Source organism: Bos taurus, chromosome 19 (genome assembly GCF_002263795.3).
Source record: "Bos taurus isolate L1 Dominette 01449 registration number 42190680 breed Hereford chromosome 19, ARS-UCD2.0, whole genome shotgun sequence".
Lineage (NCBI taxonomy): Eukaryota > Metazoa > Chordata > Mammalia > Artiodactyla > Bovidae > Bos > Bos taurus.
The window spans coordinates 47,685,565-47,708,600 of record NC_037346.1 but is presented as its reverse complement, the minus strand read 5'-3'; the positions used below and the strand labels follow the sequence as shown (position 1 = coordinate 47,708,600).

The window sequence follows — 23,036 nt, the reverse complement described above, 5'->3', positions numbered from 1 at the left end:
ATTAAGTCCTGAAATCAAGTGTGTGATCTCAGTTGGAAGACTGGGTTTTGGCCATGTTCAAGTCCCGGCACGTGGGTTCAAGTCCCAGTCTGAGGTGTGCAGCTTCACAAAGAGAGGGGGTTAGACAAAGAACATTCTCCAACCACTTTCTTTGTACTCTGTACAAGTCTAAGCATTACACTACATGACCTCACTTAATTCTCAACAGTTCTAGGAATATATTCCTTTTATGTAGGTAAGAAAACTGTCTCAGAAACATTATATAATTTTCCAAAGGTCACACAGTTCCTGGAAAAGGTAGGACTTGTTAAGCAGGTCATCTGACTCAAAAGTTCATGTTCTTTCCACTACAGAATGTTTCTTTAAAAAGTTTAACTCTTAGGGAAGATAGCACAAAATCTGCCTGGCTTAATATCATCATCAGAATCTGGAACTAGTTTTCTAATGAGTCGGCAGGAAGTAGGCTGAGAAGCGTGCCCACGAGCACAGGTGTCTCTAACAAGGGCGAAGAACGTGCCCCAGGAGTGACAATAAAACCCCAGAGCAAAGACTGTCAGCCTCTCTGATGAGTCACAGAAGAAGTCACATGTGGCCTATCTTCTTTCTGAGCCAGAATAAGCTCTGCATTTGGCAGCTATGTTGTTCGTGTCTTCTTCGTTTCTAGGAAATCAAGACTACACCTGCTTTTGATAACATCAACTTATTAAAGGAATAATTCTTTTCTTTGAAAGAATTGTGTGTGTGTGGAGGAGTAGAAAGCACACCTCATTAGGATGCTAGAGATCTAGGTCCTACCCAAGAGGATGGGAAATAGTCTCAGGTGGAGTGCGGTTTGTAGAACTGAGAAAGATTCTTAAGTCACAGTCGAGTGCATTGGGAAAGAGTGCTGGGGTAAGTCAGTGACATCTGCCGTGGGTGTGGGGGTTAGGGGAGGAGCAGTACGTATGCTACACTCGTCATTCCTCTTCTAACCCCTGTTCCTTTCTCCTCCGTTACCTTTATGCTTTTCTGCAAGTGATTCAGCATTTTAAGGCCTTTATAGTAAACCAGGGATAACAACACTTACTTTATCTAAAGGTAGAGTGGCTAGATGTGCTGATCTCTTCAAGTCTTTTTCAGATATAAGGTTTAAGATTCCATTTTCCAGCGTAAATCTTAGGACCAGCTTGGGCTCTAATGAGGTCAGTCGCTGGTGACTTTAACAATGGCCTGGCTTTTAAACGGGCAATCACGATTTTAAAAGAATTCTGCTCTGAGTCAAAGAGGTGAACAGTGTATGAAATCTTTCTGAAAAGCACTGAGGAAGTTTGTTGAAAGGTTAAATTATAGCCTGTGATCCCTATAGGGGATTTCTCTGAAAGGGGTATCAGAGAAAATTATTTAGAAAAATACAGGAATGTAGGGAGCATTCTAAACATCTATGCAGATTTTGAGTCTTAAGGAAGTAAAATTGTGACAAAACAAGTCAACGTCATCATAGCCTTATGTTAAGAAGAAACAGAGGTGATGTCTCCTTTATGTGAAATGTTCTATGAAGACCACTCCTCACTGCTTCCAATACCCACGTTCCATGCAGTAAATACAAAACAGGCTCACAATTGCTTATTACCGATCTATGGCTTACCTGGGATCACAGAGAAATTTGGTTTTCTCGCCTTCTTCTCTCCAGATAAGCCACTCTCGAAAAGAAGGGTGTACAAACATGCGAGTCATGTCTCTGCGCTTGATTAGGAACATTGAGAGGTTCTCCATTCTCTGCTGGAAGTCCTCCCATTCCAGCGTGCCATCAATGCTGCCGGCGTTGATGGCTTGGAAGATGTGCTCATCAGTCAGTGGGTGCAGAGACGCCACTGCCACGTTCAGGAGAGGCATCACCCGGTCAAAGGAAGACTGGGTTGGGAACTTCATATTGCACTGGAGTAAATAAACCTCAGAGAGCGAAACAGGAACTACTTTGTAGCTAGAGCTCTTTAACACTAGGTAGCCTTTCTCTATGAGGTCAAATGTGAGTTTCAGGTACAGATAGGACCCTTGGCTGAGGGTCTTGAGATGAGAACTGAGTTTGCCAAATGTAGTATTGTCCATTTTGCCATTAAGAGAAATGTTATTCTGGATCTCTGAGCTGCTATGTATCCGGTGCAGGATGTAGGCCTGCAGGTCCTGGTCTATGGCTTCATTCTCTTCTAGTCGATCCAAAAAAATCCTATGGAAAGGCAGCAGCTTGGTAATTTCCTAAAACAGATGGAGAGAGACAGACAGAGAGACAGAAAGACCTTCAGTTTCCCCTAACTCTTGTGATAAACTGCAAGGTCCACGGATTTATTCTTAACTTCTGAGTGGCCAAAGAAAAGGGGGAGATATGATGACATATTAGTGTCTAAGGATTAAAACATTATTAGTTGCCTAAAAGGGACACAACTTTCCCTAAAATTGAGACTTAAAATAACTTTTATGAGTCTTCATAAAGGGTATTTTAGGAGCGACTGAATGGTCAATATTCTAAATAACACTCCTAAAACAGAAAATAGAATGCCAAAAGACTCAAAGAATGTCATATGGAATTTGACTTTCTATCCCTCATTATTTTTTTAAATTATTTTAAAATTTATTTTTAGTTGGAGGATAACTGCTTTACAATGTTGTGTTGGTTTCTGCCATACAACAATGTGAATCAGCCATAAGTATAAAATGACTTTATTTTAATTGGGGTCTTTGGGAGATGCCTCAGTCCAAAGGAAAAAATCTTTTAACAGTGGGAAGCCTGGCACCCTGGCGATCTGCGTGGAAATTATACTGGGGGAAGGTGACAGGGCTTTGGGGTGTCTCTCTTGCTCTGGAATCCATCTTTTCTTATCTGCTTATAGACTCTGCTCCTGTAAGAATCCATTCCCTCTCCTGCAGCAATTTCTTCTTCTCTCCTGGATCACACAGACATGGGACTCCATATTCCTCCCTCTAACTACTGTATCTTTGATCCCATGTTTTACAAAATGTAACAAAAAATTTGTTTTCTCTGCTTACTGTATTTCATTCCTCCCTTCCCATTCTCTCCTCCATTTGCTGCAATCAGGCTTCAATCTCATCACTTCACTGGAATGGTCCTTGTTAAGATGAGCAGTCATCTGCATCTTCCCAAATAATAGAGGTTCATTTCTCATCCTCCTCAACCTCTCAGCAGTCTCTGACACAGGTGATCACGTCTTGCTTCTCAAGTCCCTTACCTGCAGCTTGCTTCCATAACACATTCCCCTCATTTTCCTCTCAGCACACTGGCCACTCCTACTCAGCCTCTTCTGCTGGGTCCTGTCTCATTTCTCGGCCTACTCAGGGCTCCCGTCTCCATTCTTCCTCTTATCTGGCTACCTTCACTCAATAGAATAGCTGGATCCCATGGTTCTAAATATAGTCTATACATGAATGATGCCTGATTTTATATCCCCAGCTTGGTCATTTCTCCTGGGCTCTCTTCTTATATCTCCACTGAGTCAACATTACCACTTGGATGTTTCATAGACAAACTTACTGTGACCAAATCAGAACTACAAAAACTCCCCCCCACCACAAACCTTCCTGTGTTGATAAACAGTATCACCACTGACCTGACCATCAAATAGTAGGAACTATCTAGATCTTTTCCTCAAACCAGCCTCTATTCAATTGCTCTCAAAAATCCCACAATTCATCCTTGAACCTCCTCTCTTGCTTACATCCACATCCAGCCCATCATCATCTTCTTCAAAATATACTCCAAATATGACTTCACAGGATCTCCACTGAGAAGGAACTGTCTAGATCTTTTCCTCAAACCAGCATCTACCCAATTACTCACCAAAACCCCACAATTCATCCTTGAACCTCTTCTCTTGCTCACGTCCACATCCAGCCCATCACCGTCTTCTCAAAATATAGTCCAAATATGACCACTTCAAAGGATCTCTGCTGTTCCACTCTAGTCTAAGCCATCACCTTTCATCTATACTTCTTCCGTTCTTGATCCCCTACATTTTATTATCTACATAGCCAGGAGCCAAAGAAATCTTTTAAAAAGGTAAATCAGATTTCATCACATTACAAGGCTCCTTGGAGAGGCCTTTCCTATCTGTTCTATGTAAAATAACTGTCATCCCCATTTATCTCTTCACTGTTATATCTGTCTTCATAGCACTGACACTGCCTAAATTTTAACATATGCTAATCTGTCTTATTATGTGTGTTCCTCACTAGAAAATAAGCTTTGTGAGGGCAGGGATATTGTCCATCTTGCTCACTGTCCTATTCTCAGCTCTTAGAAATAAGCTTTTATACTTGATATACTTAACAAATGTTAGTGGAAATAATGAATGATCAATTATGAGGGTTCATTTAGAAAGATCTGTGAATTGTTTCATTGTCAGAGGTAAATAAAAATAATTTTAAAAAGTTACTGGTTAATTTAGATACTTAAAATAATTGTAATATATAGTGGAACTATATGCAACCTTGATCTGTATTTTCCAAGTCTCCTGTAAATGCATTATCATACTTTCATAATTTAAAAACTAAAAAAAAGAAAAAAAAAAGGTTATGAGTTGCTGGCCTTGATTTATGAAGACACTGCCTTTTCAACTTTGTGAATATAATGCTTTCCCTGTTCTTTGGCACAGCTGAAAAGTTAGTCATCTAGTCTACCAAGTCATACTTAAAACATCTTTTGAGATTGCACATGGCATAATGTAAAAATATAAGCAAAGATATTATCTCCTAAGTGTATATTTAGTAAAACTAGTCAGACTGTGTTCCTGGAAGTTTATTTTATTCGCCCTTCATCTTTTAACAATCAAGCTACTGACCAATAATGGTAGAGTACATAACTTTTAGTTACAAAGATGCATTTATGTTGATTCATTTTAATTTAACTCAAATTACTTTGAAATCTTAATAACGAACATCTGCAAGTTGATGGTCAGGATTAGAAGTACAGTTTCTGATCAAGGAAGGCAGATTGACCTTAATTGGTCAATCTATAGGAAAAATACTAAGTGCCTGAGAGATGGGAAAAGGAGGGCATTGAGGCTATTTTCTGTATGTTAACTACTGATATAAGGGTGTTGCACCAAAATAGTGGGATGGATGTATAACATGTGAGATTTTATTTATTTTTAATTTTTATTATATTTAAAAAATTTATTTATTTGGCTGTGCCAGGCCTTAGTTCCATCACTCGGGATCTCCGCCTTTTGTTGAAGCACATGGGCTCTTTAGTTATGGCAGGCTAACTCTTAATTGCAGCATATGGGAACTAGTTCCCAGACTAGGGGATTGAACCTGCGCCCCTATGAATTGGGAACGTGGAGTCTTAGCCACTGGACCACCAGGGAAGTCCCAATGCGAGATTTTAATGTTCATCAAAAGCTATGGTTTGGGGGAAAAAAGTTGAGAAACCCTGTTTCAAACCAAGTGTGAATATGTAAAGAATGGAAAATATCAACTCAGGTATACCGTGAATAGTAGAGAAGGTGGAGTCATTTCATTTACCCTTTAGCCCATGTGTCTACAGATTCAGTTCCAACATTGCTAGTCATTCTTCCAGGCCATAAAGTGAATGATCAGTGAGTAAACAGAGAAGGTAATTAAAAAAAATTATCTCCCAGGGGTAGTAAATTTAATATAAAGCCTGAATAGTGCCAATATTTCTTATAAAAAGGTATATACAGAAGAAAGTCCATCTTCATGCTATGAAAAGTTGAGAAACAGAAGGAGGAACTAGAAAATCTGACTCTACACTGTACACTGAACTGGATTTTTCTTGGCATTAAATGATAGAAAATATAAAACAAAAGTCAAACAGTAAACGTGTTAGAGGATCTATTTGTTTGCTATCCTCAGGACAAAGCCTAGAAAAATGGAACTTCTTTCATGCTATTTTGAGGGACACTTTATTAAAACTTACCCAGAGCAATGGGGATGGGAATTTGAACTAAGACAGTCAAATATTGAAAATGGTCTCTCTAGACTGTACCACTTACTCTCAAAATATTCTTTTCGGGAATTACTCTTGCTAATGCTCTAAAACATGGCAGAGATTTAGAAAAGCTCACTACTAAGGGTACAAGGACCTAAACTTTTCAGTTTAAGCACTCTTCAAGGGAAATAATTTATGGGTCCAAAGGGAAACAAACACATACCTGTAAACTGGTCCTAACTGTTACAATTAGCTTGAGCCAGGAAGGAAATTTTCCAATCATTTTACTCAGAAATGATACAATTGTATCCCCATAATCCGGTTTGTGAAATTCTGCTTCATTTAATCCATCAATTAAGATGATGAAATCTTCATCTGGAATTTTTCTCTCTGACATAGAAAGAAACAAATTACTAAATAATTAGCAAGTAAGTAAGCTCTTTTTGGGTCTTTGATCACATATCTATTCGGAAGGAAAAATTTAAAAAGGTCTCTCATGTGTTTAGTGAATGCTCAGCACACATAATTTATTATAAAGACATGGAATAATTCATTTAGTGAGCTCATTTTGTTTTTCACCAGGTACGAACATGTTTGTCACATAAATAATCTATAAAGCATATGTATCATCATCAGCATTTCTCCCATGTTATCAGCTGTGAGACAGTCTGAGCATTGCATGTATGAGAATCTGCACATATAAATTCATTTTTCTCACACACTTGAAAAAGCTGGAAAAGAATGTTTTTTCCACCTCTTCTGACAGTCTTAAAGAGAACAATATCACATGTTCCTCTATGCTATGCTAAGTCGCTTCAGTCATGTCCGACTCTGTGCGACCCCATAGACGGCAGCCCACTAGGCTCCGCCGTCCCTGGGATTCTCCAGGCAAGAATACTGGAGTGGGTTGCCATTTCCTTTTCCAATGCATGAAAGAGAAAAGAGAAAGTGAAGTTGCTCAGTCATGTCCGACTCTTAGCGACCCCATGGACTGCAGCCTACCAGGCTCCTCCGTCCATGGGATTTTCCAGGCAAGAGTACTGGAGTGGGGTGCCATTCCTCTGGGAATTGCCAAAAATAAACAGATAAATACAAAGTTTAAACTGAAGTCTAAAGCAGTATATAGGACTATATGTGAATATGCAGTGGGATAGAAAAGTTGAAGGGACAGAGAAAAGGAATCCCAGCCAATAGACAGACCTACACCAGGCAGGCTGGATTCTGAGATCTTAGAGAACAAGCAGCTTCCTAGACTACATCTGAAGCAGCTTCAATGAGACCAGACCCTCACGTGATTTTCCCAGGAGAGGAGTCAGGTAGGAAAGACAAATATCTGCCACTTTTGTTTCCTTTTCCCTCCTGGACTCTATATTATCCTAATTGACAAAATCAGTTTATCTTTAGGGCTGGACTGTAGAAGAAGGCTTGGTAAGATTTCAAGCTTCTACTCCCATGAAATGCTTACTGATTCTCAAACAATATTCAACAATTAGAGATTAAAAAATCTTCAGGCTGAATGAACACTGTAGTATAAATGAATTGCAAAGAACAAGTAAAAGTTCCTAGTTGGCAGGACCTTTACAGGTTCTGAGGCAGAAGGCTTCCTGAGAAATCTGTATGCAGGTCAAGAAGCAACAGTTAGAATTGGACATGGAACAACAGACTGGTTCCAAATTGGGAAAGGAGTACATCAAGGCTGTATATTGTCACCCTGTTTATTTAACTTATATGTAGAGTACATCACACAAAATGCTGGGCTGGATGAAGCACAAACTGGAATCAAGATTGCTGGGAGAAATACCAATAACCTCAGATATGCAGATGACACTACCCTTATGGCAGAAAGTGAAGAACTAAAGAGCCTCTTGATGAAAGTCAAAGAGGAGAGTGAAAAAGCTGGCTTAAAACTCAACATTCAGAAAACTAAGATCATGGCATCCGATCCCATCACTTCAGGGCAAATAATTGGGGAAACAATGGAAACAGTGAGAAACTTCGGTGAGAGACTTTATTTTGGGGGGCTCCAAAATCACTGCAGATGGTGATTGCAGCCATGAAATTAAAAAACGCTTGCTCCTTGGAAGAAAAGCTATGACTAACCTAGACAGCATATGAAAAAACAGAGACATTACTTTGCCAACAAAGGTCCATCTAGTCAAAGCTATGGCTTTTCCAGTAGTCATGTATGGATGTAAGAGTTGAACTATAAAGACAGCTCGGCACTGAAGAATTGATGCTTTTGAACTGTGGTGTTGGAGAAGACTCTTTGGACTGCCAGAAGATCCAACCAGTCCATCCTAAAGGAAATTAGTTCTGAATATTCATTGGAAGGACTGATGCTGAAGCTGAAACTCCAATACTTTGGCCACCTGATGCAAAGAGCTAACTCACTGGAAAAGACCCTGATGCTGGGAAAGATTGAACATGGGAGGAGAAGGGGACGACAGAGGATGCAATGGTTGGATGGCATCACTGACTTGATAGACATGAGTTTGAGTAAGCTCCAGGAGTTGATGATGGACAGGGAAGCCTGGCGTGCTGCAGTCTATGGGGTTGCAAAGAGTCAGACATGACTGAGTGACTGAACTGAACTTACAGGCTCTGAAAAGAGGAAAGCATGGGGGAAGAAACAGAGAAGTCACTGGGATGCCTGAAACAGGAAACATGTGAGGAAGAAAAAGAAGGTGAAACTGGGGACAGAAGGAAGTCTGTGGACTTCGGTACCACATTGGTTCCGTTAGCCTTTGAAAGAGTCAAAACCAGTCAAAACCCTATATATTGTTGTTTCAAATTGTATGCAAATTTTTTGCATGATTAATACAACTTTATATTTTCCCTCTAAAGTACTAGCTTTACATAAATTTAATTTCAATAGCTTAAGTACTATAAATCAGTTCTCAAATTATGAAGAGTTCAAGTATTACTTTCATCTGGTGACTTTAGGAAGAGAAATGATGGGTTTCAGCTCTATTAACAATGATTATTAATGAAATGTCATTCTAGATGATGTAGAGCTAAGAAAATACATTGTTCCTTTCGGGAGTAAAAAGAACTTAGGAAGAGAGAGGAGCTGCTTGGAACGAATTGGAATTTACCCACCAAAAGGGGGGTTCTTAAGTTCTTGATTTTGAGGAACTTGGCTCCTTTAAGCAAAATCATGTCTTTATTGCGTTCTGCTTGGCAGATACATTACAGCTGTTCTTGGCTAGTGAGTACCACCACCAACCCCACTCCGTGGTGTGCTGGAGCCATCCTGTGCTGGTTCAGGAGAATCCACTGAAATATTTTCAGGAGTTGGTTGTTAAGCAACTGGTAGCTTCAAACTGGTCCAAGTGGGACTATTTATTTATACAATTTGTTGTTGTTTAGTTGCTAACTCTTAGCGACTAACTCTAACTCTTAACTGCAAATGTTACAAGCCCTCCTTCCTACAGCTGGTTGTTAAAATTTACAAGCACATCACTGTCTCCACCACTTCAGTCAGACCTCCTTTAACTTCACCCAGGCTCCGCTGTAAGAAAGCCATGATTGTCAAGTGGAGAAAAAGCCTGATGATAATGCACGCATCTGGTGAAATTTTCTTTGGGAAAACATTTCAAGCATCAAGATCAAGAACACGCTCTAAATTATCATCTGAACATTTTAATGAATGAAATAACTCAAACGGTAATAACATTAAATTTTCATTTCCATAAATTTCCAGTAGACTATAATATTCATCCAATGAGTAGACAATATATTTCTTTTTTAAAAAATGTGACTCATTGAAACCTAAAAAATTTCCTTTTCTTTTGCTAAATGATGAGGTCTCTCAATTATAAATTTAAGAAGTGAGACCTTAGTGATCTTTAGACTTTGCCTTTCAAATGCAACCAGCCTTATAAGAATGCTTGCTCATTTCAAACTTTGTATATTTAAATACATACTCTGACTCAGTAGCTTTTAAAAGATTTTATCAATGAAAATTAAAAAAAAATTGGGATCAACGAAGGATCTGCTTCATAATTTGCCATGTAAGAACATGTACAGTACAACTACTACCATTATTTCATAGAATAAAAATATTTTAACAGTAGAAGAAGGGAGATATTATCTAACTTTTACATATATGTCTATGCAAAACCACATCTGTGTTTTACACCCACACATATTCTAGGCTGTTTCTATTTTGTCATGGACTAATGAAAACTTTAAATGGACTGATGCTTAGGAGCCACTGTTCTGGCTGACAAGTCCCTGGAAAGGTCTCCGAAGCCCGTTAACCCTTGTTTTAAATTCCCTGTACATACGTACTCAGCAGGGATGCCCCACTGCCCTCACTTACATATATGCTTAATAAATACTTGGCACTGTCTTCTTTAGTAGTCCTGTTCTAAGACTCTCTCTAGATACCTGAGAGAAATAAGAAGTAAAGAGACTGCAAGAGAAGAGGGGACAGCTAGAACCAAAGGCAAAACTGGTCTAGTGCAGGAGATTCTATTTTATTAATATTACTGGTGTATTGCATAGGGATTCTCAAAAATGAAAAGAAGACTCACATAAGACAACATTTTTTGTTCAAAAAAGCTGCACTTTATGTGCACTTCCTTTTAGTTGTGACAACAAACAAGCATCACCTTTCGTTTCATCTTGATGGCCAAAGCAAAAGTTCATCAAGAAACTCTGAAACATTTCCATTTGTTTTATATGTATCTGTGTTTGTTTTTAGTCACCACACTTGTAGAACCTTAAAGAAATGTGAAAAATGTTGACTCTCAAAAAAGAAAAAAAAAAGAAAAATGTTGACTCTCATTTTTTAAAGAAAAATATATAAGTTGAAATGTAGCTCCTGAATTTAAATAGAAGCTGTTTCTACTGAACCTTCCTGGGAAGAAAATTCCAGTTACCTTAAAAAATTCCCTATTTTAAAAACTATTGTGATAAAAATTTATATATAATTAATACAATTCATTGTGAAGATCTAAACTATACACATTGGTGAGTTTTGACAAACACATATACCCTTGTAACTAACATCCTGAGCAAAGATAGAACATGACCATTACCCTAGAGGTCCAGTGCTCAATAGGCACCACTGTTCTGATTCACATCACCATTGACTATACTTGCTTCTTATGATTAACATAAAGTTTTTGAGATTTATCTATCAATACCTTGTTGAGTTTACTATTAATTTGTTCCTTTTATTACTAAGAAGCATATTAATAATTCATTTATTATGCATCATATGAATATACAATTTATGTATGCTTTTGTTGAAAGATCTTTGGGGTGTTTTCAGTTCTTAAACACTATGAATAATCTTTGATATAAACATTCTTTCATGAGTCTTTTTGTAGATATATGTTTTCATTTCTTTTGGGTAAATACATTTACCTAAAATGTATTTTGCTTGAAACTGCTTGGTCATAAGAATTAGAATTGCTTGGTCATAAGGCAGATTCATATTTAACTTTATAAGGAACGGCCAACTAGTCTTCCAAAGTAGTTGTATCACTTTAAACTCCCATCAGTGATATGTAAAGCTTCTAGTCGTATACCTCATCAACATTTGATGCTCAGCTTTAAGAATTTTAACCATTGTGGTGGATGTAAAGTGGTATCTCATTGTGATTTAAATTTGTATCTGCCTGACAACTAATGATGGCAAACACCTTTTTATGTGCTGGTAGGCTATTTATATATCTTCTTTTGTGAAGCACCTAAATCTTTTGTCCATTTCAGAAATGATTTATCCTTTCTTCAATAACTTACTGAAATTCTTTAAATACCGTGGATATAAGCACTATGCCACATACACACATGAATGTGCACACACACAGAGTGAATATTTTCTCCCCCTTTGTGATTTTCTTTTCCTTTTTCTTAGTAGTATCTTATGGGGAGCAGACATTTAAAATTTTGACAAAGTACAATTTATTAATTTTTTCTTACATGACTGATGATTTTCAGGACCTAAGAAATCTTTACCTACCCCAAGGTTGTGAAGATATTCTAAGTTTTTTATTAGCTTTAGAGATTTCGCTTTTATATTTTGGATACAATCTCAAGTTAATTTTTGTGTATGATGCAAGATAAGGATTGAGATTCATTTTTTTCCCATACTGGTATCCAGCTGTTGTAGCATCATTTGATGACAAAAAATTCTTTTTTCCAAATTATCTTGGCATCTTTGAAGAAGGTCAACTGACTCCATATTGCGGGTTTATCTTTAGATTCTCCATTGTGTTCCATTGATCTATTTCTCTCTCCTTGTGGGAATACCACTCTGTCAGTGGAGTGCTAGAGCGGCTCAAGTTGGCTCATGAGAGCTGATTGTTAAGTTTTTTTATGGTCAAATCAGGCCCCTATCCCTGGGCTGATTGTTAAACATTTACTAACACATTACTACCTGTCATGATTTCTATAGCTCTATATTAAGTCTTGAAACCAGGTACTGTTGGCCTGTAACTGTTGATCTTCCAATTCTTTTTAAGATTGTTTTGGCTATTCATGGTTCTTTGCATTTCTGAAAGTTGTAAATAAAAAAAAAAATCCTGCTGGGATTTTGATTGGAATTATGTTGAATCTATAGACCAATTTGGGGAAAAACTTCAATCTACAAACATGGCATACCTCTTCCATTTACTAACTTCTTTAATTTTGCTTTGTATGTTTTATAGTTCTCACGGCGGAACTTTTGACACACCTTTTGTTAAATTTATTCTTAAGCATTTTGATTCTATAGAAAATAGTATTTGCTCCAGTTATCTACTGTTACATCAAAAAGCTGTTACTCAAATAACTGGGAAATGGAATCATCTGCAACAAAAACCCACATGTCTGGTATCAGGGCCAGAATGACTTTTTTGACTAGAACAGTCAACTGGAAAACTTACATAAATATGGCTGCTACTTGTGGTCCGTACTTGTTGATAAACTCAAAGTAGTCAGTCTTTTCACGTGGCAATTGTTGTTGTTTGGTTGCTGAGTTGTGTCTGACTCTCTTGCGACCTCATGGGCTCGCAAGGATCCTCTGTCCATGGGATTTCCCAGGCAAGGATATTGGAGTGGGTTGTCATTTCCTTCTCCAGGGGATCTTCCTGACCCAGGAACTGAACCTGCATTTTCTGCATTAGCAGGCGGATTCTTTATCACTGAGCCACCAGGGAAGCCCGTGACATGGCAATGCATCTCCAAAAAACAAGTGTTTCAGTAAAGAAGATGGGAGCAGCATGACCATTTATAACCTAGCCTCAACTATACACAGCATCATTTTGTCATATTTTCTTGGTTGAAGCAGTCACAAGCTTGCTAAAATTCAAGGGAAGGAGACACACACTCTAACGCTGGATGGGAGGAATGTCAAAGAATTTGCAGCCATGTTTTAAAACTGGCATACTACTTTTTAAATTTCACTTTTCAGCTGTTTTCTGCTAGTATATAAACATAATTCAGTTCAGTTCAGTCGCTCAGTTGTGTCTGACTCTTTGTGACCCCATAGACTGCAGCATGGCAGGCTGCAACTCCATCACCAACTCTTGGAGCTTGCTCAAACTCATGTCCATCAGGTCGGTGATGCCATCCAAAATAAACACAATAGATACCACATACTGACCATATCGACAGTAGCTCTACATTTACTAATTCTAGCAGGCTTTTCTTCTCTTTTGTAGATTCCGTAGAGTGTTCCAGTAAACAAGCACATCAGCAAATAAAGCAAGTTTTACTTCTTCCTTTCCAATCTTCATACTGTTTGCTTGTTTGTTTTCTTAACTGTGCTAGCTGGGACCACTGAAAAATGTTGAAAATAAGTCACCAAGCTCCTGATAAAAGGGGAAATGTACTTAACATTTCATTGTATATGTTTTGGAGTTGTCCTTTATGAGGCTAAGTTTTCTTCTATTCCTAGTGTGCAGACCATTTTTACTATTAACTAATTATTTTTTTCTGCATTTATTGAGATTATAAATATATGTTTACATAACGACATAGATTTTCTCATTTATTCTGCTAGTATGATGAGTCACACTAATTAACTTTCAAATGCTAAACACTGTATTCCTGATCAAGTAGAACTAATCAATTTGCTATTTTGTTTTTCCCAGGATTTTGCTATTATGGTCATGAGGAATTCTTGCCCATAATTTTCTTTTCTTGTACGCTGCTGCTGCTGCTGCTGCTGTGTCGCTTCAGTCGTGTCCGACTCTGTGCGACTCCATAGACGGAAGCCCACCAGGCTCCCCCATCCCTGGGATTCTCCAGGCAAGAACACTGGAGTGGGTTGCCATTTCCTTCTCCAATGCAGGAGAGTGAAAAGTGAAAGTGAAGTCGCTCAGTTGTGTCCGACTCTCAGCGACCCCATGGACTACAGCCTACCAGGCTCCTCCATCCATGGATTTTCCAGGCAAGAGTACTGGAGTCGGGTGCCATAGCCTTGTATGGTCCTTACCAAAGGTTGGTTTCAGCAGTATGCATGTCTAATAAAACAAACTGAGAAATGTTCTCTTCTCCTTTATTTTCTGAAAACATTTATGCAAGATTTATATTATTTCTTCTTTAAATGCTGGATAAAACTCATTAATAAAACCATTTGCGCCTGGAGTTTTCTTTTTAGAGGTTTTTTTTCATTTGAACTTAAATAGGTAAGAGCTAAAAATTAAACAGATAAGAGCTATTCAGATTTTTTTCTTTCCTTTTGAGTCACTTTTGTTGTGTTTTTTATAGAATTTGCCCAATTTAAGTTGTTGAATTTATTGCTATAAATTTTAATTTTTAAAAATATTAATTTTCTATTTCACAGATTGCAGCTTTTGCTTTTTATTATTTCTTTCTGCTTACTCTAGGTTTATTTTCCTCATTTTTTTCTAGTTTATTAACTCATAAACTTAATCATTTATTTTTTACTACTCAGTTTGAAGTTTTTATAATTTCCTTTGTGGTTTCTTCCTTGTCTCATGGGTTGTTTAGAACTGCACTGCTAAATTCCTAAATATCTGGGGATTTTCTGTATATTGATTTCTAATTAAATTCCATTATCTCAGAGAACATTTTCTGTAAGATTTTAGTTTTTTGAATTCAGACTTATTTTATGGCCCAGATACAATCCTTGTGCACTTGAAAGGAATGTGTATTATGCAGTTATTGACAGTGTTCTACAAATGCCAACTGGGTCACACTGGTTGACAGTGTTGTTAAAATCTTCTATATACTTACTAATTTTCTGTCTATTTGTTCTAACAGTTATTGAGACAGAGAAGTTAAAATCTCCAACTATAATTATTTGTCTATTCAGCTCTTTAGTTCTAGTTTAGTTTTTGATTCATGTATTTTGAAACTTCACTGTTAGGTTCATACGCATTTAGGATTATTTTATCTTCTGATGAACTGATCCTTTTGTGTTTATGAAATGCCCCTCTGGTCATACTCCTTGTCTTGAAGTCCACTCCTCCTCACATGAACATACTCACTCCAGCTTTCTTATACTCCATGTTTATAGGGTACATATTTTTCTGCTCTTTCACTTTGAATCTGTGTCTTTAAATAAACTTTCCTATGCATGGCATATTACTGAGTCTTGCTTTTATAATCCAGTCTGATGGTTTCTGCCTTTTAACAGAATTATTTGGTCCATTTAAATTTAATGTAATTACTCATACAGTTGATTTAAGTCTTGCATTTTGCTTGTTCCATACTTAAAAAAAAAAAAATATATATATATATATATATATATATTCTGTTTTTTCTTTCCAGTCTTCTTTGGGATTAATCAAATAATTTTCAGTATTTAATTTATTTTACAAATTGTGTTTCCAGCTGTTGCTCATGATGGTGATTTTGTTTTCAGGGTAAGAACATGGTAATTTGATAGAATAATTAAATTCACTCAGAGAACATTTATCAATGGGGATAGCTAAAGCTGGTTGTGGAGACCTAAATGAGCAGCAAATATATTTAGTAGCAAAATTATAAAACACATGAATTATGGTTGAGAATCTAGAGCTGAGCCTGCAAACATTTGAATACTTTCCTTAAATTAGCATTAAAATGTAGATCCTGTATCACTGACCTTCCCTCAAGGTATCCCTATATGGGAACAATTTCTATCTTACTTATTTGTTCAAAATTTATGTCCTGAAATGCCTGCTACGTTCATGGTTGAGGTAATCACCATGAAGGATAAAAGTTGAATAAGTTCTTAGCCTCAACAGCATATAATTCAGACAAAGGAATAAGCATAGAAACAACTAATTCCTATAAAGCACAAAGTATATCTGACATATAATAAGAGTTCAATAAATGTTAGTAACAAAAATTGAAGTTCTATTAAATTAGTAGTAATATATGAAATGTAGTAATATATGAAATATATTATGTAGTAATATATTATGTAGTAAAATATATATAGGTAGTAATATATGAAATACCATAAGTAAGATATAAAAAAAAACCCTAATGTCAATTTGGAAGGACACTGTAACTTACTGGAGGAAGTAGGTGGATCAGTAGGTATTTCATGAATAAGGTGGTATTTAAGGTGGTCCATGAAAGATGGGTAGGATTCTGAGATGTGAGGAGAAGGCATATCAAGAAAAGGAATCAATGAGCAGATGTATGGAGGCAGGAAAATTTAAGGAAGTATTTAGGGATTTGTGAATATTTTGGTTTATATGTAAACACAGGGTTCATAAGGGTAAAAGTGGATCATAAGGCTAGAAAGTAGGTTGGATCCAGGCTATTAAATACCTTAAATGACAGACTAAGGAGCTGGAAGTTAATTCAGTGAGTTAACAGGGAGTCACTGGAGGTTTCTGAACAGGGAAATTCAGTGACCAGAGCACTGTTTTATAAAGCTTTATCTGGAAGCAGTACGTAAAGTCTAGAAGACTTGTAGAGACTGGGGCAGATATTACCTACCAGCAATGCCATGAATGGGTTAGAGATGTGCCTAAACATGAATTCCTTCAGCCCTCCGGGCATCAGGGGCTCCGTGCAGCTGTAGCCTCAGAACCAGTGATGTCCAGCCATGAGGAGTCTTGATTTTTTACCCCTGTGTGCTATATACATTCGAATAATTTTCCAAATGTGTTATGATGTGAACACAGCACTAGACCAGAAGTCCAAAGACCAGTAACGGCAGCAACACAGATGTGATGTCACAGGCAGCTGAGCAGCCTTTAGGGTGACAGTGGCAGGAATGATTTTGAGACGTGAGAAACATCAAGAAGGCACAATTAATGGGATTTAAAGGTTGACTGAATGGACAGAAAACATGTTTAAAATATTTGTGGTGAATCTCAATGTTAAAAAAGTCTAGGGCGTGGGAAAGCTGATTGGTAGGTAGCAAAGCTATAGACAGAGGTTATCGGAGTCCAGAAGAAAAACTCTGATACACGGTGATCAGCATGGAAGTTGACATAATGAGACAGTAGCCAGGAGAACGCAAATTCTTATACGAGTACCTGAGAAATGTTCAAGGAAAGTATGTAAGTCTCTCAGGGATAAACAGGATTGCTCAGGCATCTCATGCTTACTCAGGTCCTTTTCTTCGGCTCCCAGCATGGACAGAACATGCTGGGGAAGGGGCAGAGGTGAAGAATGAGGTAGTTACACTTAGGCCTCGGCCAACACCAGAGAGCTGACTCATTGGAAAAGACCCTGATGCTGGGAAAGATTGAGGGCAGGAGAAGGGGGTGACAGAGAATGAGATGGTTGGATGGCATCACCAAATCAATGGACATGAGTTTGAACAAACTCTGGGAGATAGTGAGGGACAGGGAAGCCTGGCATGCTGCAATCTATGGGGCTGCAAAGAGTCGGACACAACTGAAAAACAATACCACCAGAGTTGCAGAGTTAAAACAAAGAAAAGGCATGGACATGATCACTTCTCCCCAGTTCTTAAAAATATCTTAATACCTTTTAGTGGATGATTAAGTATTTTTTTTTGCATACACATAGTTATGTAACCCTTTCATTTTACCTGACTGTGGAGTAATAAAAAAAAAAAGCAAATATAAAGACTGAGGATGTTTGTAACCATAGAAACTCCATGGCATAGAGAGGGAGCCATGGCTTTAGTGATCTATTTGAACTCCACAGAAAGGACTGGAAGCTCAACTATCTTTAGTTCAAGAAGAATGCATTGTATTTGGAAATGAGAATGAGAATTTTTATGCAGAGAGAAGGAATTACCAATTCTTGGAGGAATTTCTTATTTTTTTTTTTTTCCTCCGAGTAAAACCTTTTATTTGTTAACTGTACCCTGTAGGAACATTTAACTTTTGGCAGTGTGATAAAAATAATCATTTCTATAACATGCCCCCAGGTGAACTTGGGCTCCAGAGCCTCCACCTTCCACCTGCTCTGCACCTCATCTGTACCTTTGTGGAGATTCTCCAGGGGCTCCAGCACTCCCCTCCGGAAGGAGGCCATGGGGTCTTGAACACAGGACCGAAGGCTCAGCATGCTCTGGAGGTGAGGCTCTCGGAGAAGCTGCTCCCGATAGGCTGCCAGCTGAGGGGAGCGGCAGAGCAGGGCAGCAACATTGTGGACGAACTCAGGCACCAGGCAGGTGTAGGCGTTATCTGCTTGGCAATAGTGATAGGCAACCACCTAAGAAAGAAAGATGAGCACGCAGACAGGTTGAGCAGCAGCAAGAACAGCAGTCATGGTTGTGTGTGTGTGTTTGGTCACTAAGTTGGTCATGGTTACTGTATGGTTATTCTCTAACACTGTCTTCTGTCACCCCACTCCTCAACTTCTTGAAGTGAAAACCAAAGCTGTTAACTTGGAAATTGCCCTGATTTATCTAAGATAACAAATTTGACCCAATATTTCTCTTGCATGTGTTTGGTACCATAATTCATAAATAAAACTTATAAATACAAACTGAGCTTTTCCTCTAGATTAAAATAGGAAGCAGGCCTGAGAATAAAGATTAATCTCTCTAATTTATTCAGCATGAAGTAGTACATGAAACAATCTGATACTGTAACAAAGCATCAGGAATAAAATAACCAGAGAAATACCATATGTTAGACTCAACAAACATATGTTTATAAGGCATATTTAAAAAATTATAATTGTGTTGTAATCAGTCTTATGGAAAATAAAATAATGCAGACTTAAGAATTATCACTAAATAGTTTTCTAAGCACCCAGAGACAGAGAGGATAAGAATTAGATAATAGGAAGGAGGAGTGAGATTTTTGTCAGATGCACGTGTTAAATTCAAAGAACTCAGAAAATGCATGCATCTTAATATCATCTAGGGTCTAGCCAGTCTGGCTGGAACTTGCAATTTTAAGCTCTGTTTTCTTATTTGTTTAAATTTGCACAGTGTTTGCTTTGTATCTTCTGGTTGTTCCTTTTGCCTCAAGGGCAAGAAGGGCAGAGGGTGATTTTAATCCAGACCACTCTGTTGGCTCAGTACTACCTACAAAAGTGATGGGCCTATGTAGAAACTGCAGGGGAGATTTAGCCTGAATGTACAGACCACACTTGACATGGTGCTCAAAACATAATGCAGTCATGTTAGCTGATGCTGCCACCACCACCACCAGCAATGTCTTCTCCTCTTCCTCTCCATCATTATCACGGTCATCATCAAGGTTCTGTACACTTTCTTCTTTTCAGCTACTGCCTTTGTGCGTCAGGCATTTGAAATTTGCCCTAAGAGCATGCACAGATATACTACTGGGACCCCAGCTCTCAAAGAACAGAATCATCCACGAAAGTGTTCTGCTTTGAAATGACTCCTAACCTGTAGGTATGGTCATTCTAGCTCTTTAACAAATGCTGGAAATATCACTTTTTAAAAAATATCTGAAATCCTTCTCATTAACATTAAAAAAAAAATGAACAACACAGGAAATGTTACTACACCTGGAAAGCTGAGGACAGGGATTGCTTGTAAGTGAAGCAATGATGTCTGAGCATAGTGTGGAAATGGAAATGAGGAGGTATACTTAGAAATCTCCACTCTCTTTTGTAGATAGATTGATCACTGCTTTATTACTGATCTTAAACACAAGGTAAGGAACCCAAAAAGAAAACTTGACAGCAATTGATCTGTCCTCTTAGTGAACAGTGAAAGTCAGTGGTTATGTACACATGGACACAAATCTCCACTTTATAAAAAGAAAACAGCAAATCTCTGAATCAATATGAACTTTCATCATATTTTATCTCAATTGATTTCCTATGTCGAGGCAAAGTACAGCTGAGCAAATCAGCTATAACTTACCCTTTACCTGAAGTAATGGGATACGAGTGTGAAGATAAAAAGTTTAAAATTTAGGAAGAGGGTTCTTGCCCTGGTTTCATTAAAAATCATCTACACTCTTGGCTATCTGAAGTTTCACCTAACAGAGATCACTGAGAAAGTTGCCCCTTCTGGGGCTGCCTTTGTTTCTTTGAGTTTAAAAATTTTTAGGCATTCCAAATATAAAATCTTAACTCCTCTGCAGACTTCAGGCAGACAGACCATTCAACATCTTCATGAAATTTGTACTTTGACTCAAAATAGGTCACTTACTAGATATTTCCAGGCAGCTAGACGGTATGTAAGTGTACATATAATCTGTCAAAAACACTTGGTATTTCTCCCGAATTATCTGTTGACATTACAACAACTTTTCCCACATACATGAATAGGAAACACAGTTTTTTACCTTCAGTCTCTCACTGTGCTAGTGTTCAGTGAAGGGCAAAAGATCACTCCCTACAGCTCTGAGGAAGTGACCACGGCCTATATTCAGTCACTATTATTCCAGTAATACCAGACCAACTGGTATTACTGGAATAATAATACTGCAATATCAGACCACCTTACCTGCCTCCTGAGAAACCTGTATGCAGGTCAAGAAGCAACAGTTAGAACTGGACACGGAAAATTGGACTGGTTCCAAATTGGGAATGGAGTATGTCAAGGCTGTATATTGTCACCCTGCTTATTTACCCTATATGCACAATACATTGTGCAAAATGCTGGGCTGGATGAAGCACAAGCTGGAATCAAGTTTGTTGGGAGAAATATCAATAACTTCAGATGACATCACCCTTATGACAGAAAGTGAGGAGGAATTAAAGAGCCTCTTGATGAAAGTGAAAGAGGAGAGTGAAAAAGTTGGCTTAAAACTCAACATTCAAAAAACAAAGATCATGACATCCAGTCCCATCACTTCATGATAAATAGACGGGGAAACAGTAGAAATAGTGACAGACTTTATTTTCTTGGGCTCCAAAATCACTGCAGATGGTGACTGCAGTCATGAAATTTAAAGACGCTTGCTCCTTGGAAGAAAAGCTATGACCAACTTAGATAGCATATGAAAAAGCAGAGACATTACTTTGCCAACAAAGGTCCATCTGGTCAAAGCTATGGTTTTTCCAGTAGTCATGTATGGATATAAGAGTTGGACCATAAAGAGAGCTGAGTGCCAAGAATTGAGCTGGAGTGTTGGAGAGGACTCTTGAGAGTCCTTTGGACTGCAAGGAGATCAAACCAGTCAACCCTAAAGGAAATCAATCCTGAATATTCATTGGAAGAACTGATGCTGAAGCTGAAGCTCCAATACTTTGGCCATCTGATGTGAACAACTGACTCATCAGAAAAGACCCTGATGTTGGGGAAGATTGAGGACAGGAGGAGAAGGGGACGACAGAGAATGAGATGGCTGGATGGCATCACCAACTTGATGGACGTGGTGATGCTATCCAACCATTTCATCCTCTGCTGCCCTCTTCTCCTCCTGCCTTCAATATTTCCCAGCATCAGGGTCCTTTCTGATGAGTCAGTTCTTCACATCAGGTGGCCAAAGTACAGGAAGCTTCAGCTTCAGCATCAGTCCTTCCAATGAGTATTCAGGGTTGATTTCCCTTAGGATTGACTGATTTGATCTTCTTTCTGTCCAAGGGACTCTTTAAGTCTTCTCCAGCACCACAATTAAAAGCATCGATTCTTTGGTGCTCAGCCTTCTTTATGGTCCAACTCTCACATCAGCTGTCACTGGCATCACTTAAAATTTTTTTCGGGGTCATGCCACATGGCATGCAGGATGGGGGATTTCAATCATGGATTGAATCCGTGCCCCTGCCACGGAAAAGCAGGCTCTTAACCATGGGGCCACCAGGGAGGTCCCAGCAAACTCTAATGTTGCCACTGACCTTCCTTCACGCTCTCATATTTTTATTCCCTATCTCTTTCTCATCACTCTTTCTTGAACTCTCTCACTACCACCTGGTTGATTTCCTACTCGGCACATCCCTTCCAATACTTCAGTTTGGATTTTCCTGTGTCTAGTGACCTTGTGGCTCAGGGTAAAAACATTTATTTTGCCCTTTCTCCCTCAACTATGGCTGTAATTCTCATCCTGGGACTGGCAGCTAGGAATAGCTCAAGACTTGGGTTTGGCCTCAGTAATTTTCCAGCTTGGAGCTCTTTTTTTTGCAGTAGGAATTTTTTTTTTTTAACTTTTTATTTTGAGCTAATTTTAGACTTAAATGTTGCAAAAAGATGTGAGTTTCCGTATATTCCTTACCCAGCTTCCCTTAACATCTTACATAATCATAGCATAATTATTGAAACCAGGAAATAACACTGGCACACACTATGAACTAGAGGCAGTATTCAAATTCTGTCAGTTTTCCACTCATGACCTTTTTCTGTTCCAGCATTCTATCCAGTTGTTATTTCTCCTTAGACTCCTGTAGTCTGTAAGAGCTCCTCAGTCTTTGTGTTTCATGGCCTTGACACTTTTGAAGAGTACTGATCCGTTACTTTGTTGAATATCAGTCAGTGTGAGTTCCTCTCATGTTTTCCTCATTTTCCAGTTGAGATTTTTTTTTTGGCAAGAATACCACAAAAACAATGTTTTGTCCTTTTCAGTGGATCATGTCACAGGGTTCATGATGTGACGCGTCCTGATCCTGGTGGTGCTGACCTTGATTGCTTGGCTAAGGTAAAGGTTTCTGCCAGGTTTCTTTACTATAAAGCTACTATCTTACCCTTTATAGTTAAATATCTTAGAGGAGATACTTTGAGTCAGTGCAAATACTGTTCCTCCCCAAATTGTTACCCACTAATTTCAGTATCCATCTGCAACATTATTAT

General features: G+C 38.2%; 1 protein-coding gene and 1 long non-coding RNA gene across 8 annotated transcripts in view; one reads left to right on the top strand and one right to left on the bottom strand.

The window, feature by feature from the left end:
- The window catches only part of TANC2 (tetratricopeptide repeat, ankyrin repeat and coiled-coil containing 2), a 363,973-nt gene that overhangs the window by 56,055 nt on the left and 284,882 nt on the right, over positions 1 to 23,036 (bottom strand). For all 7 annotated transcript variants that reach the window (XM_010816367.4, XM_005220895.5, XM_005220897.5 and 4 more), the window contains 3 exons: positions 18,304 to 18,535; positions 6,165 to 6,331; positions 1,625 to 2,232 (listed from right to left, as the gene is read on the bottom strand). In XM_010816367.4, coding sequence (XP_010814669.2) covers positions 1,625 to 2,232; positions 6,165 to 6,331; positions 18,304 to 18,535 — 1,007 coding nt within the window. The remainder of the gene's footprint in view (positions 1 to 1,624; positions 2,233 to 6,164; positions 6,332 to 18,303; positions 18,536 to 23,036) is intronic.
- LOC107131534 (uncharacterized) lies at positions 758 to 18,397 on the top strand. The gene is made up of 3 exons (XR_001494351.3): positions 758 to 891; positions 14,029 to 14,377; positions 18,249 to 18,397. It is a non-coding gene; the product is annotated as an uncharacterized lncRNA (long non-coding RNA).